This window comes from Echiichthys vipera, assembly GCF_963691815.1.
Source record: "Echiichthys vipera genome assembly, chromosome: X".
Classification (NCBI taxonomy): Eukaryota; Metazoa; Chordata; class Actinopteri; order Perciformes; family Trachinidae; genus Echiichthys; species Echiichthys vipera.
Window position 1 is genome coordinate 13,494,190 of NC_139825.1, and position 15,366 is coordinate 13,509,555.

Consider the following 15,366-nt stretch of genomic DNA (forward strand, 5'->3'; position numbering starts at 1 on the left):
TACCTTTTATTTAATACATTATTTTACTCTTGACGTGGTCCCAGAATTATCAATATTTCTATTTTTATTTTTTTAATTGAATAACAATTCTTTAAGCTACTTTTTTTTTTTTACAGCTTTATGCAATTGACTTAAAAAAAAAAAACATAAATAACCCACTTTTGTATAAAAAAAATGTTCTTAGACATGGGTATCGGTATGCTGTTTATCATTTACTTTTTATTTTTGTGTAAGAAAAAGCAGAAATTAAGATCAGAGTGAACATAAATCACTGCTGGTAGATGGAAGAGAGGCCGGTCTGATCATTAATGCCAAAGTCGGTAACTTTTCTATGGAAACATTTTTCTTAATTACTGCCACTTTATCCTGACAGCATTATGAGACACACACTGGGGGGAAAAACAGCAAGAATTCACACCAGTTATAAAATATTTCCTTAATTGAAACCAAACAAAAACCAGTCTGGGACCAGAACAGTTTGTGAAACGTCTTTCTTTATTCTCCAGCTGTAACTGAGGTCTGAGTGACACATTCCGAAGAAGGCATCCTATTGGCTGGCTGCAGGTGTGTTCGGTCGTGATTGGTCAGTCAAACAGGAACACATGGACTTGAGTGAAGGGAATTATTATTGTCCAGTTATCTCAAGATTAAAACTTCAGTATTTTCTGAATTATGATTCAGTACACGGTGCTTATATTCTATTTTAGATTCATTAGCCTGACATTTAAATATACTTTTGCATTGAAATATCAAATAGTTTTCAGATGTTATTTTGGGATGATGGTTGATCCGCCAACACTTTTATCATTTAGTCAGTCCTGAACTAGAGGCGTCCCAGAATAAACCTGCTCGCATGTAATTCTTATATATTGCAGTGATGAACATGTTTTTTTGTCATCCGAGGACAATTAGATGTCTCACGAAAACATCAATAATTTTATATCTAATAATAGCAGTAAAGCGGTTTATTTCCTTAATAGACGTTCTTATGAGCACCACAAACAATTCAGAAGAAATTAGTGAATAAAGTTTTGATGCAGAGGTAACAGGCCTGGGAAATGATTTTAGCAATCATGCAGCTGTTGACAAGGATAATCAGAAAATTGGAGACTTTCCAACACTGACCGATCCTTCTCTTATAATCCTAGATCATAGACTGTATATAAAAATGGCAGACAAGCCATCTTTATATACAGTCTATATTTGGGAGCAACCAGGAAGTAAACGCAGAGAAAACAACTGTGTCCACTTTAAAATCAGCTGTGTGTTCTAAATTCATCAACTTAAATCAGAAATGATCATGAAACTAGGCGTTGGAGGTGGATCAGTCAGCGCTGCAGGATGAATAACGAGTCCTTAGCTGAACACTGGACTGAGACTTTGTGTTCAATTGTTACTGGGAGATTCTCAATTTTACGAGTTGAGGAACAGCACCTGAACACACCATTTGTTCTGGTGACTTATGAATCTGGTGGAGCTTGAAATGAGACACAGCGAGAAGAAGGCACCTGAGGGTCGGGTCAAGTAATCCAGGATCAGACTGTCTCTGTAGTGTGTGTGTGTGTGTGTGTGTCTTTGCAGGGCCCAATTTGATTTTGACTGTTTGCGGGGACATTGTGTTTAAAGGCTGTTTGAGACATGGATCCCACAGGTGAAAGTTTTTGGATTTAAAAAGGGACAAAATCAAGACCTTGAAAATAGACACAAATAGAGACAGATCATTGCAAGTCTCTGAAATTGTTTTGAAAAAACAATTCTGCAGCCAGAGGCATGGACTCCGTTTACTGATTTGCTGTGGTTAACCTCTGGCTGCTCTTCACCACAGAATCAAACGGCCACAGCTCAGAGCGGCTGCCACAGTTTTTCATAGCCATTTAATGGCTGCACTTTTCCGTGTTATCATAGGTAAATAGGCCAATTTCCACTGTCTGAATATGTGCAGTTGTGTCACTGTTTCACGTGCCAGTCTACTAGTTCTCTTCTGAGTGAGGAAATAATAATTAACCTTGATCAGTGCCTCAAACTATGCCCTGGTAGGTCCTTGAATTTGATGGAATTGGGCCTTGAAATTCCTTGAATTTGATGTTTAAGAAGGCGTGAGTACCCTGTTGGGTTAATGGTTAGGGGCAATATATCAAGTATAGAAGTACAAATGTGTGTGTTAGTGTTTTTCTGTTCATGCTGGAACCACCTGGTCGTCGTGATCTTGTTTGTTCTGTAGTGTTTTATGTGAGCTGTGATGTGTCTTGTGCGTACTATACTGTGCCGTGCAGGGATTGGTCAGGCACGGGTGCATCAGTAACTCTGACGCCTTCAGTCTCTCTGTGGGCGACTTCCTCAGCATGCAGCCAATCAGACACTTGGCCTGCGGTGACAGCCAATCGGGCAGGCTGAAGGCCCCACGCCGGATCTTGGCGAACAGCACGGCGGGCTGCTTGTCCTGAAACGGGTATCGTCCAACCAGCATGGTGTACAGAGACACACCAAGGCTCCAGATGTCTGCGGCGTGGCCCGAGTAAGACATGTTCCCATTGGTCAGCAGCTCGGGGCTGACGTAGGCGGGGCAGCCGTGTCTATCTGTTAGAGAGTCTTCATGGTTCCCGTGCAGGAGAACGCAGTCGTCGAGGCCGAGCAAAGCGATACGTGTCCTGCAGAGAGAAAACCACACTTTAATCTACAGCTGTTGCACCGATACTAATTGCACTGCTGCTACTGATGTAAGCAGTATTATTGGAAGTGTTAGTGTTATCAATAGTAATTTTAGCAGTAAGTTTAAGCAGTATCGGTAGTATGTTTTAGCAGTATCAGTAGTATGTTTTAGCAGTATCAGTAGTATGTTTTAGCAGTATCAGTAGTATGTTTTAGCAGTATCAGTAGTATGTTTTAGCAGCATCGGTAGAATGTTTAGCAGTATCGGTAGTATGTCTTAGCAGTATCGGTAGTATGTTTTAGCAGTATCAGTGGTATATTTTAGCAGCATCGGTAGTATGTTTTAGCAGTATCGGTAGTATGTTTAGCAGTATCGGTAGTATGTTTTAGCAGTATCGGTAGTATGTCTTAGCAGTATCGGTAGAATGTTTAGCAGCATCGGTAGTATGTTTTAGCAGTATCGGTAGTATGTTTTAGCAGTATGTTTTAGCAGCATCGGTAGTATGTTTTAGCAGTATCGGTAGTATGTTTAGCAGTATCTGTAGTATGTTTTAGCAGCATCGGTAGTATGTTATAGCAGTATGTTTTAGCAGTATCGGTAGTATGTTTTAGCAGTATGTTTAAGCAGTATCGGTAGTATGTTTTAGCAGTATGTTTTAGCAGTATCGGTAGTATGTCTTAGCAGTATCGGTAGTATGTTTAGCAGTATCGGTAGTATGTTTTAGCAGCATCGGTAGTATGTTTTAGCAGTATGTTTTAGCAGTATGTTTTAGCAGTATCTGTCGTATGTTTTAGTAGTATGTTTTAGCAGTAAGTTTTAGCAGTATGTTTTAGCAGTATGTTTTAGCAGTATGTTTTAGCAGTATGTTTTAGAAGTATCGGTAGTATGTTTTAGCAGTAAGTTTTAGCAGTATGTTTTAGCAGTATGTTTTAGCAGTATGATTTAGCAGTAAGTTTTAGCAGTATGTTTTAGCAGTAAGTTTTAGCAGTATGTTTTAGCAGTATGTTTTAGCAGTAAGTTTTAGCAGTATGTTTTAGCAGTATGTTTTAGCAGTATCGGTAGTATGTTTTAGCAGTATGTTTTAGCAGTAAGTTTTAGCAGTATGTTTTAGCAGTATGTTTTAGCAGTATCGGTAGTATGTTTTAGCAGTATGTTTTAGCAGTAAGTTTTAGCAGTATGTTTTAGCAGTATCGGTAGTATGTTTTAGCAGTAAGTTTTAGCAGTAAGTTTTAGCAGTATGTTTTAGGAGTATCGGTAGTATGTTTTAGCAGTATGTTTAAGCAGTATCGGTAGTATGTTTTAAATTTTTCTTTCAAAAGTATCTGTTATATTATTAGCAATATCAGTAGTATTTGTTTTGTAACTCAACTATTTTCAGAGGTTTTGCAGTATTTTGAGGAAGTATTAGTAGTATGCTTTAGCAGTATCGGTAGTATGTTTTAGCAGTATGTTTTAGCAATATTGGTAGTATGTTTTAGCAGTATTGGTAGTATGTTTTAGCAGTATGTTTTAGCAGTATGTTTTAGCAGTATCGGTAGTATGTCTTAGCAGTATCGGTAGTATGTTTAGCAGTATCGGTAGTATGTTTAGCAGTATCGGTAGTATGTTTAGCAGCATCGGTAGTATGTTTAGCAGCATCGGTAGTATGTTTTAGCAGCATCGGTAGTATGTTTTAGCAGCATCGGTAGTATGTTTAGCAGTATCGGTAGTATGTTTAGCAGTATCGGTAGTATGTTTAGCAGTATCGGTAGTATGTTTAGCAGTATCGGTAGTATGTTTTAGCAGCATCGGTAGTATGTTTTAGCAGTATCGGTAGTATGTTTTAGCAGCATCGGTAGTATGTTTTAGCAGTATCGGTAGAATGTTTTAGCAGTATGTTTTAGCAGTATCGGTAGTATGTTTTAGCAGTATGTTTTAGCAGTATCGGTAGTATGTTTTAGCAGCATCGGTAGTATTAAGCAGTATGTTTTAGCAGTATCGGTAGTATGTTTAAGCAGTATGTTTTAGCAGTATCGGTAGTATGTTTTAGCAGTATGTTTTAGCAGTATCGGTAGTATGTTTAGCAGTAAGTTTTAGCAGTATGTTTTAGCAGTATCGGTAGTATGTTTTAGCAGTATGTTTTAGCAGTATCGGTAGTATGTTTTAGCAGTATGTTTTAGCAGTATCGGTAGTATGTTTTAGCAGTATCGGTAGTATGTTTTAGCAGTATGTTTTAGCAGTATCGGTAGTATGTTTTAGCAGTATCGGTAGTATGTTTTAGCAGTATGTTTTAGCAGTATTGGTAGTATGTTTTAGCAGTATGTTTTAGCAGTATCGGTAGTATGTCTTAGCAGTATCGGTAGTATGTTTAGCAGTATCGTTAGTATGTTTAGCAGTATGTTTTAGCAGTATGTTTTAGCAGTATCGGTAGTATGTTTTAGCAGTATGTTTTAGCAGTATCGGTAGTATGTTTAAAATTTTTCCCCGTCAAAAGTATCTGTTATATTATTAGCAATATCAGTAGTATTTCTTTTGTAACTCAACTATTTTCAGAAGTTTTGCAGTATTTTGAGGAAGTATTAGTAGTATGCTTTAGCAGTATCGGTAGTATGTTTTAGCAGTATGTTTTAGCAGTATTGGTAGTATGTTTTAGCAGTATGTTTTAGCAGTATCGGTAGTATGTCTTAGCAGTATCGGTAGTATGTTTAGCAGCATCGGTAGTATGTTTTAGCAGCATCGGTAGTATGTTTTAGCAGCATCGGTAGTATGTTTTAGCAGTATCGGTATTATGTTTAGCAGTATCGGTAGTATGTTTTAGCAGCATCGGTAGTATGTTTTAGCAGTATGTTTAGCAGTATCGGTATTATGTTTAGCAGTATCGGTAGTATGTTTTAGCAGCATCGGTAGAATGTTTAAGCAGTATGTTTAGCAGTATCGGTAGTATGTTTTAGCAGTATCGGTAGTATGTTTAGCAGTATCGGTAGTATGTTTTAGCAGTATCGGTAGTATGTTTTAGCAGTATCGGTAGTATGTTTTAGCAGTATCGGTAGTATGTTTTAGCAGTATCGGTAGTATGTTTTAGCAGTATCGGTAGTATGTTTAGCAGTATCGGTAGTATGTTTTAGCAGCATCGGTAGTATGTTTTAGCAGTATCGGTAGTATGTTTTAGCAGCATCGGTAGAATGTTTTAGCAGTATCGGTAGAATGTTTTAGCAGTATGTTTTAGCAGTATCAGTAGTATGTTTTAGCAGTATCGGTAGTATGTTTTAGCAGTATCGGTAGTATGTTTTAGCAGTATGTTTTAGCAGTATCGGTAGTATGTTTTAGCAGCATCGGTAGTATTAAGCAGTATGTTTTAGCAGTATCGGTAGTATGTTTAAGCAGTATGTTTTAGCAGTATCGGTAGTATGTTTAAGCAGTATGTTTTAGCAGTATCGGTAGTATGTTTTAGCAGTATGTTTTAGCAGTGTCGGTAGAATGTTTTAGCAGTATGTTTTAGCAGTATCAGTAGTATGTTTTAGCAGTATCGGTAGTATGTTTTAGCAGTATCGGTAGTATGTTTAAACAGTATGTTTTAGCAGTATCGGTAGTATGTTTAAGCAGTATGTTTTAGCAGTATCGGTAGTATGTTTTAGCAGTATGTTTTAGCAGTATCGGTAGTATGTTTTAGCAGTATCGGTAGTATGTTTTAGCAGTATGTTTTAGCAGTATCGGTAGTATGTTTTAGCAGTATGTTTTAGCAGTATCGGTAGTATGTTTTAGCAGTATCATTAGTATGTTTTAGCAGTAAGTTTTAGCAGTATGTTTTAGCAGTATCGGTAGTATGTTTTAGCAGTATGTTTTAGCAGTATCGGTAGTATGTTTTAGCAGTATGTTTTAGCAGTATCGGTAGTATGTTTTAGCAGTATCGGCAGTATGTTTTAGCAGTATGTTTTAGCAGTATCGGTAGTATGTTTTAGCAGTATCGGTAGTATGTTTTAGTAGTATCGGTAGTATGTTTTAGCAGTAACTTTTAGCAGTATGTTTTAGCAGTATCGGTAGTATGTTTTAGCAGAATCGGTAGTATGTTTTAGCAGTAAGTTTTAGCAGTATGTTTTAGCAGTATCTGTAGTATGTTTTAGCAGTATGTTTTAGCAGTATCGGTAGTATGTTTTAGCAGTAAGTTTTAGCAGTATGTTTTAGCAGTATCTGTAGTATGTTTTAGCAGTATGTTTTAGCAGTATCGGTAGTATGTTTTAGCAGAATCGGTAGTATGTTTTAGCAGTATGTTTTAATAGTATGTTTTAGCAGTATCGGTAGTATGTTTTAGCAGTATCGGTAGTATGTTTTAGCAGTAAGTTTTAGCAGTATCGGTAGTATGTTTTAGCAGTATGTTTTAGCAGTATCGGTAGTATGTTTTAGCAGTATGTTTTAGCAGTATCGGTAGTATGTTTTAGCAGTATGTTTTAGCAGTATCGGTAGTATGTTTTAGCAGTATCGGTAGTATGTTTTAGCAGTATGTTTTAGCAGTATCGGTAGTATGTTTTAGCAGTATCGGTAGTATGTTTTAGTAGTATCGGTAGTATGTTTTAGCAGTAACTTTTAGCAGTATGTTTTAGCAGTATCGGTAGTATGTTTTAGCAGAATCGGTAGTATGTTTTAGCAGTAAGTTTTAGCAGTATGTTTTAGCAGTATCTGTAGTATGTTTTAGCAGTATGTTTTAGCAGTATCGGTAGTATGTTTTAGCAGTAAGTTTTAGCAGTATGTTTTAGCAGTATCTGTAGTATGTTTTAGCAGTATGTTTTAGCAGTATCGGTAGTATGTTTTAGCAGAATCGGTAGTATGTTTTAGCAGTATGTTTTAATAGTATGTTTTAGCAGTATCGGTAGTATGTTTTAGCAGTATCGGTAGTATGTTTTAGCAGTAAGTTTTAGCAGTATCGGTAGTATGTTTTAGCAGTATGTTTTAGCAGTATCGGTAGTATGTTTTAGCAGTATGTTTTAGCAGTAAGTTTTAGCAGTATGTTTTAGCAGTATCGGTAGTATGTTTTAGCAGTATGTTTTAGCAGTAAGTTTTAGCAGTATGTTTTAGCAGTAAGTTTTAGCAGTAAGTTTTAGCAGTATGTTTTAGCAGTAAGTTTTAGCAGTATGTTTTAGCAGTATCGGTAGTATGTTTTAGCAGTATGTTTTAGCAGTAAGTTTTAGCAGTATGTTTTAGCAGTATCGGTAGTATGTTTTAGCAGTATGTTTTAGCAGTATCGGTAGTATGTTTTAGCAGTATGTTTTAGCAGTAAGTTTTAGCAGTATGTTTTAGCAGTAAGTTTTAGCAGTATGTTTTAGCAGTATCGGTAGTATGTTTTAGCAGTATGTTTTAGGAGTAACGGTAGTATGTTTTAGCAGTATGTTTTAGCAGTATCGGTAGTATGTTTTAGCAGTATGTTTTAGCAGTAAGTTTTAGCAGTATGTTTTAGCAGTATCGGTAGTATGTTTTAGCAGTATGTTTTAGGAGTATCGGTAGTATGTTTTAGCAGTATGTTTTAGCAGTATGTTTTAGGAGTATCAGTAGTATGTTTTAGCAGTATGTTTTAGCAGTATCGGTAGTATGTTTTAAATTTTTCTTTCAAAAGTATCTGTTATATTATTAGCAATATCAGTAGTATTTGTTTTGTAACTCAACTATTTTCAGAAGTTTTGCAGTATTTTGAGGAAGTATTAGTAGTATGTTTTAGCAGTATTAGTAGTAGTTTGTTTGCAGTATTAGTAGTAGTTTTTTTTCAGTATTATTTGTAGTTTTTTGCAGTTTCATCAGCACCTGTCTGTCAGCCTTACCTGTATTTGTCGGTGAAGACGAACCTGCGGAGTTTGAGGTCTCTCAGGATGACTCCGAGACCATGACAGTGCGTCACTGCGTTCAGCATCTGAGTGAACAGATCTCTCGCCTCCTCCTCACCTATACGCTTCCTGCTTCGCAGGTACGCGTGCAAGTCGCCATAGTGATCGGGCAGGAAGACATAGACACTGCCCTGGCCAATCACGACGTCCAGCAGGCTGCAGATGTTCTCATGGTGACCGATGCGGGCGTAGGCAGCCAACCACTCCTGGTAACCACGTAGAGGAAGCACCTGTAACCATAGCAACAAGGTATGGGTAACATTGTAACAGTTGCTACAATTAAAAACTGCATCTTCTTTGTGCCATATCATGAGTGTTTCCAGCAGTATTACCATTATTACAGCAGTATCAGAAGTATTTGTATTAGTAGTATTTACAACATTTTTCTTTCAATAGTATCTGTATCTATTAGCAATATCAGTAGTATTTGTTTTGTAACTCAACTATTTTCAGAAGTTTTGCAGTATTTTGAGGAAGAATGTTAAAAGTATTTTCAACAGTATTTTTGCAGTATAAACAATCTCAGTAGTATTTTTTGCAGTGTCAGTAACATTGGTAACTACCTGGCAGGTGTATTGCTGCTTTGTGTGAGCGTGGACGGCCCTGTAAGTCTTCTCCCCCTCACAGCGTTCAAACAGGAAATATGATTCGACTCTGGATGGGGATTGGTTCTGGTCAGACTTGGGGCCAGGGCTTCTGGGCCTGAGGCAGTGTGACAGGCTGCTGATGGATGGGTTCGTATCCAGACGAGCTACTTTACATTTCAGTAAACCCTCCTGGGGCTCGTCCAGTAGCCTCTTCAGACACAGCTGAGACCTGGCTGCGGTCGCGCCCATGCTCATCTGTGATTGGAGGAGACAAGTGACATCATTAGGTTTGTTAAAACTTGCAGCTTTTATTGTTACTGAGAATGAGCTGCAGGAGGAATCTGAAACCAATATTCTCTCTCTGTCAGCTCTGCTTTTGGTCTCCTGGGAAAATATCTGGCTCTTTAGCTGCTACGTGCTCAGGACAGGTCTAGCTGCAGAACTCCTGGCTCCAGAGCTATGAGAGAGGAGGTGGGCTGGAGTCTGGAGCTCTGCAGCAGGACGCTATGGGGGAGCCTGTTGTTTGGTGCTGAGCAGGTAGTGTAAAGTGGCATTTTGTAACTTTTACAGATTAAGGCTGGGCGAAAATTCAATATATATGATGATTTATCATCTTTCAATGGAATCCTGTTTGGAGATATCTTGATACATATTTACATGTTCTAAATTGACAGTAACAAGCACATATCTGAAATAAATGAGGGAATATTATTTGAAAATTTCAGTTTTGATTTTATGATCCAGATCATCATATCCAGCTCAGAAATATACCATCGAAACAATATAAAAATGTCTGTCTTTATAAGCAGATTCAGGTGATAATTTCAACACTACGAGTTTCAAATTGTCTTTAAGTTGTCGACTGATAGATTATTATTGAAAAATGTTGGATTATAGACGCTTTAAGTCTGCAGCTTTCATGGTTTAGCTCAGGTGTATTTCACGTCTTGTATTATTGATTCTTGCTACGTTTTGAGTATAGAAGACATACTAACGACAAGTCCTGTATGAAGATTGTTCATTGTAGTTTAAGTATGAAAAACTTGAATTTCACCAAGACGTTGTTATAAGAATGGTTCTAGAAGAAACTGGACTATTAGTTGAGATAAACTTCTGGTACAACTGTTTCACTTCTGCACTGTAGCGCCCTCTGCTGGCCACACCACAGCCGAGCCTCCTCCCTCCACTAAACCCTCCTTAGCTGTGTCTTCACGCAACAGTACGAGCAGTTATATTAGTATCACATCTGTGTGTCTCAGCGGCTCACATGTTACTCTGTTAACGTGTCTAAAGGCTTCATGATGCAACTTCCTGTAAGCTGACAGCTTTCAGATCGTTGCATCAGAGCACAACAGTTTATAGTTTTAACAGGCTTTAAATACAGTCAACACCTACCACACACACACACACACACACACACACGCACGCACGCAGTAAGAGAGTGTGTCTGTTTTTATATACAGTTTTTCAGCCTGCGGTCACCGTGGCGACGCTGTGTGGCGACGCTGTGTGGCAACTTACTGTTGGCCAACACTGCTTTCGCTCCCGTAAAACACCCTGAGTCACAGCGTCACCGTGGCAACGTCATCCCCTGACACACATACACACACGCACGCACCCACACAGTGAATCTGTGCTGTCCGATGTCTCATCAGGTTCTCAATCAGAGACCAATCTGTTAATGATAATAATAGTTTCTTCTGAACTTCTGGATCTTTAGTGCAGCGGTTCTCAACCAGGGGTCTGTGGACCCCCTGTGGTCCTTGAGGGAGCTCCAGGCAGTCCCCAGAAAAATGGAGAATAGTTTATTTTCACTATTTATTTCAGTGAGCCCAATGTGAATAAGAGGAACTATATCGCTGTATTGTTTCCTCCTGTAATACATCATTGATTATCAACTTTTTGCGAGGCATATTTGTATCCTCCCTTTATACATTTTAACTCAAGAACCGTTCTGTGTGCGCGCGCGTGTGTGTGTGTTAAAGAGGCACTAAGCTGATACTATATGCACTTTGTTGTATATTAGATAGATAGATAATTACTTTATTCATCCCCGAAGGGAAATTATTTTGTTGCAGTAATCTGGTACAACTGATTATGATACAATACAATAGAATAAAAATAAGTTAAAATAGAAATAAAAATATCTGGGTATAAGAAATAAGTAGAAACACAGAACATGAGAATAATGAGGCGTGTTCATCAGGTTTACTTTCCATATTCTGAGACCAACCATCCAGCACTTTTATTAGAAGTTAAACAACAATAACGTTGTGGCACTACAAATAACTATGATACCATAAATGTGCTGTTTTTTTATTATGTAGCTGTAGCTTTTATTTACCACGAGTGAACCACATGACAAACTGTTGAGTAAGGTTTTGTTACAAGGTTGGATTTAGTTATTACAAATATCAATGAAGCTTTCCTATTTCTGGAATCAAACCAAGTTCCAGTTTCACTTTGACACTTCACTCTTTAGTTCCAGTTTTACGTTAATTTGTCTTATGAGTCTTTTTTTGAATACGCTGAACTCTCTATTTGGTCTTGTATCTGATTAAGATTAAGTACTACTTTCACACAGTCATAATGAAAAGTTTGCCTCTCGTCTTCTCCTGAATGTTGAGGGTCTGACGTCTTCTCTTTTAAAACGGACACAAAAGTGACTGAGCTTCTGCTTGATTTCTGCTTCAGGAGGAAATCTGCCTTCTGACATCTTTACAAACTCACAGGGGCTGCAACTAACAATTATTACTTATAATAGTTATAATAATAATAATAATAATAATAATAATAATAATTGCTAAAAGAAATAACTTAAACTAGTAATGATCATGAAATTGAATGTTTCAGCACTGAAGCTAGTTTTATGTAAGAGCTTTTCACCTACTTTTCTTCTATCACATTTGAGCTCATTATAATTATAATAATATTCCATGGCTCACGATATGTTCTCAGCTGCTGTTTGTTGTCTTTGTTGGTTCCTGGTAAACATGGATTCATTATTGATAGGACCAGCCAGCTCTGGCTGTTATTAACATGTAATTTATATAGTTATTATTTTTGCCTCCTAATCCGTTAATTTAAATATCTGTCTAAATTTTTATTATATTTGTGTTTGCAGTGATCACTGAGGTTGCAGTAAAGATTTTTTCTAAGGTTTTTCATTCATCTTCATCGGTGGATGGAGTTCGCTCTGTTAGAGTCAATCGACTTAAAAGTATCTAAGCATCAAAGTTTATTCTTGCACTTGGAAATAGTAACATTTACAACTCAAGGCTCATTTTAGCTTTTTTTCCCTAGAGCTTTGAACTGTATGAACATAAAGTTCAAAAACAGTGTTCCTACACCTTTTTCCATAATCAAATTCAAGCAGTTATCATATAATTTCAAGGTGCATTTTCAAGCTTTTCCAGCACCTATTTTTATACAGTGCATGCCGTAAATACTGTATGCCGATTATTGCACTTTGTCATCACATTGGATATAATTGTGCTATAAACCACAACCACGTTTACTGCTACAGAAGAGTGACAAAATGACATGAAGCACAAATCTATAGTTTCATGTTTCAAAATGTGTCACCTATCTGTAAGTAGACTTTTTTTAAATACTTCACTGAATGCATCAAGCAAATCGCAATAGTGGAACCAATAAAACAGTTGTGTGGTTGCAGCCGGGATGCGCAAAGCAAATTCACTCTTTTTTATTTTTTTAGTTTATTGGCAAAATGGTCTTAAATTTCATTCCAGGAAAAAGTCTTACAAGGCTTGAATGTAACTCAACTTCAGCTGTAGGAACCCTGATGATATAAAACCTACATTTCAAGCACTTTATTTGAAATCTAAGCACACGCGGGATCCCGAAAAAGCCAAAAGACACACTGAGCTCACATGACAACAGACCCGTCGCCATGGTAACTGGGCTCACTCCATCCGCGGGTAATGAACCTGTAGTCAGTGCAGAAGAGCAACTGCTGCTCCAAGCATTTATATATAAAATATATACATTTATATAAAAAAAGTGTGCGTACTAGAGTAACAAGCAATATGCAGGTATTTATACTTCACTTTAAGCCCTTACTTTTCTAATTTGACCACATCTCAGAGGTAAATGTTGCACCACCTTGGCCACGTACAACGCGAGAATGCTGTTTCCACGTTAATACATCAGAAAACGTAATCCATATTTTCAAATTGATTCATTTTATTATTAGTCTCCAAGTGTTTAAAAGTAATTTTTACTTTTTAATAAATGAAATACGCCCCATTAGTTCACACTGTATTATAATGACAGACTGTGTTTCGATAAAGTATCTATCTATCTATCTATCTATCTGGCGTGGGACGATATTAACATTTTGTTTTCTGCAGATAAATACTGCGCACGTGCTGCTTCTTTCACTCAGGTTCTTACCTTGATCCTCTGCAGACAGACAAGGGGGTCAACAGGAAACCAGTAGTCAGCAGTGGAGCAGATGGTCTTTCTGTGGAGCAGAAGTTGCTGAAGACATAAAAGGGTCTGCTGCGGAGGTTTGATCCTGCAGCAGCAGCAGCAGCAGCAGCAGCAGGTCTTGATACTGTGAGAACTGGGAGACCTGTGGCGGACTGTCCGGCGATGCAGTCTTTGTCTTGTTACTGTTGTTGCCTCGGTTGCGCAACGTGTCGTCAGTCAGTCAGCTGTTGGTTAAGTTTCTCCTTCAGTCTGAATTATGGAGGTATTTAAGTCCGAATGACATGAAACTGTGATGAAGAAAAAAAACAGTAAAAAATGCTTGTTTGAAATATAAAACAAAAATTAAACAATGTTTTATAGCCTATATCCGGAGCTGAGGCGAACACAGCCGAATGAAACCGAGTCCTGTCCGAGTTCAGAACAAAATAAACCTCCGTGCGAGGCTCCGTTTCAACATCCAGAGTGACCCTCCGTGACTCTGGTCCGCTCTGAACCCGCTCTCCAGAACCTTCAGCCGGACTGAGAACCCGACCCGGGACCCGCTGACTTTGGTTACTTTGTTTCCTGCCGCGGTGTCGTCATGCCGCTGGGGGCGGGGCCTCGGTGTTGCAATCCCGAGCCGATCTGTCGTCAGAAAAACTGACTCCAGACTCAACACAGCTGATTCTTAATTGAAGCCGGTGAAGCAGGAAGGGGCAACACTTCCCTGTAGAAATACTCTTCTTCATAATAGTTATACATGCATAATCTGAATTACTGCATTGCATTGGTATTTGTTTATCATTTTGATGTGGCAGATGTTCAAGGTGGAGCTAATTTTACTGGTGGAACAAGTACTCAGAGCTTTTATACTTAAACTTAAGTAAAAATAGTAATACCACGCTGTAGAAATACTCTGTTACAAGTAAAAGTACAAAAGTATTAGCAACAAAATGTACTTAAAGTGCAAAAAGTACTCATGCTGAATAATATATTATCCGACTGTAATTATTGCTGGATTAATGCAAATATCACTTTAATGTTTGAAGCTGACAAAAGTTGGGCGGATTTTAATTTCTTTATATACTGCTGTGTATCTTAGTCTATAACAATATATGTTATTTAATTTGAAGATAAATTATAAACATTACAAACATTGAACACAACTTTTTTTCTAAGAAAGTATGTGTGGAAGATTATTACATTTTGGACTGACACACAAAACGTTTTTATTTGTGATGATAGTGATAAAAATAGAGTTACCTTTACTTTCCCATTTATTATCCAGAATCTCAAGTGAAACTATTAAAAGTAACGGTAGCACCACCACAGGAGAAAAGTTTTGAAAACAAAAATCTCACATTTTGTCACACCTGACAGTAACTACAGTATATCATACAGTAGATATGAGGTTTTCATCTGAAAAATGGGTATTATTGCCAATTTTTCTCATAAAAGGAATGTTCTCAGGTGTTTGCTGCACACAATAAAAATAAATTAACAATAAATCAAAGTACTGCAACATAAATGTAGACTTTAACCATTTCATAAGATACCATGCTATGAAAATACAATAACAAATGCTATAACAATGTTACTATATATTTGTGTCGGAGTGTTAATGCATGTGGAAGACATGCAACCAACTACAGATCAGCACAATATTTTGTTTGTCTAATACAGACTAAAGAAACTTTAAGTTTTGTATATTTTACTTAAAGTAAAATACATTAGATCGATGTAAAGTTATGTTATCACATTTTATCAATTACTTTTGAGAGTCATTAACAGTGGGGGGTCCCAGACCGTGTTGACAGATGGAAATTAGGTTTTCCTCTGACAGTAA

The 15,366-nt window shown here is 37.4% G+C and overlaps 1 protein-coding gene across 1 annotated transcript; it reads right to left on the minus strand.

The window, feature by feature from the left end:
- Positions 1-476: 476 nt before the first annotated feature.
- Positions 477-14,065, minus strand: LOC310965623 (tribbles homolog 2-like). The gene is made up of 4 exons (XM_083939327.1): positions 13,503-14,065; positions 9,063-9,341; positions 8,437-8,729; positions 477-2,648 (listed from the first exon to the last, which is right to left on the minus strand). The coding sequence occupies exons 2-4, from the start codon at positions 9,339-9,341 to the stop codon at positions 2,177-2,179; spliced, it is 1,044 nt and encodes a 347-aa protein (XP_083795453.1). The 5' UTR covers positions 13,503-14,065; the 3' UTR covers positions 477-2,176.
- Between the last annotated feature and the right edge of the window lie 1,301 nt (positions 14,066-15,366).

Excerpts from the sequence above, each read along its gene's own strand:
- LOC310965623 (XM_083939327.1), bottom strand. The coding sequence starts at position 9,341 with ATGAGCATGGGCGCGACCGCAGCCAGGTCTCAGCTGTGTCTGAAGAGG. Across the intron at positions 8,730-9,062 it reads AGCAGCAATACACCTGCCAG|GTGCTTCCTCTACGTGGTTA; the intron begins GTAGTTACCAAT and ends CTATGGTTACAG. Across the intron at positions 2,649-8,436 it reads GTCTTCACCGACAAATACAG|GACACGTATCGCTTTGCTCG; the intron begins GTAAGGCTGACA and ends TTCTCTCTGCAG.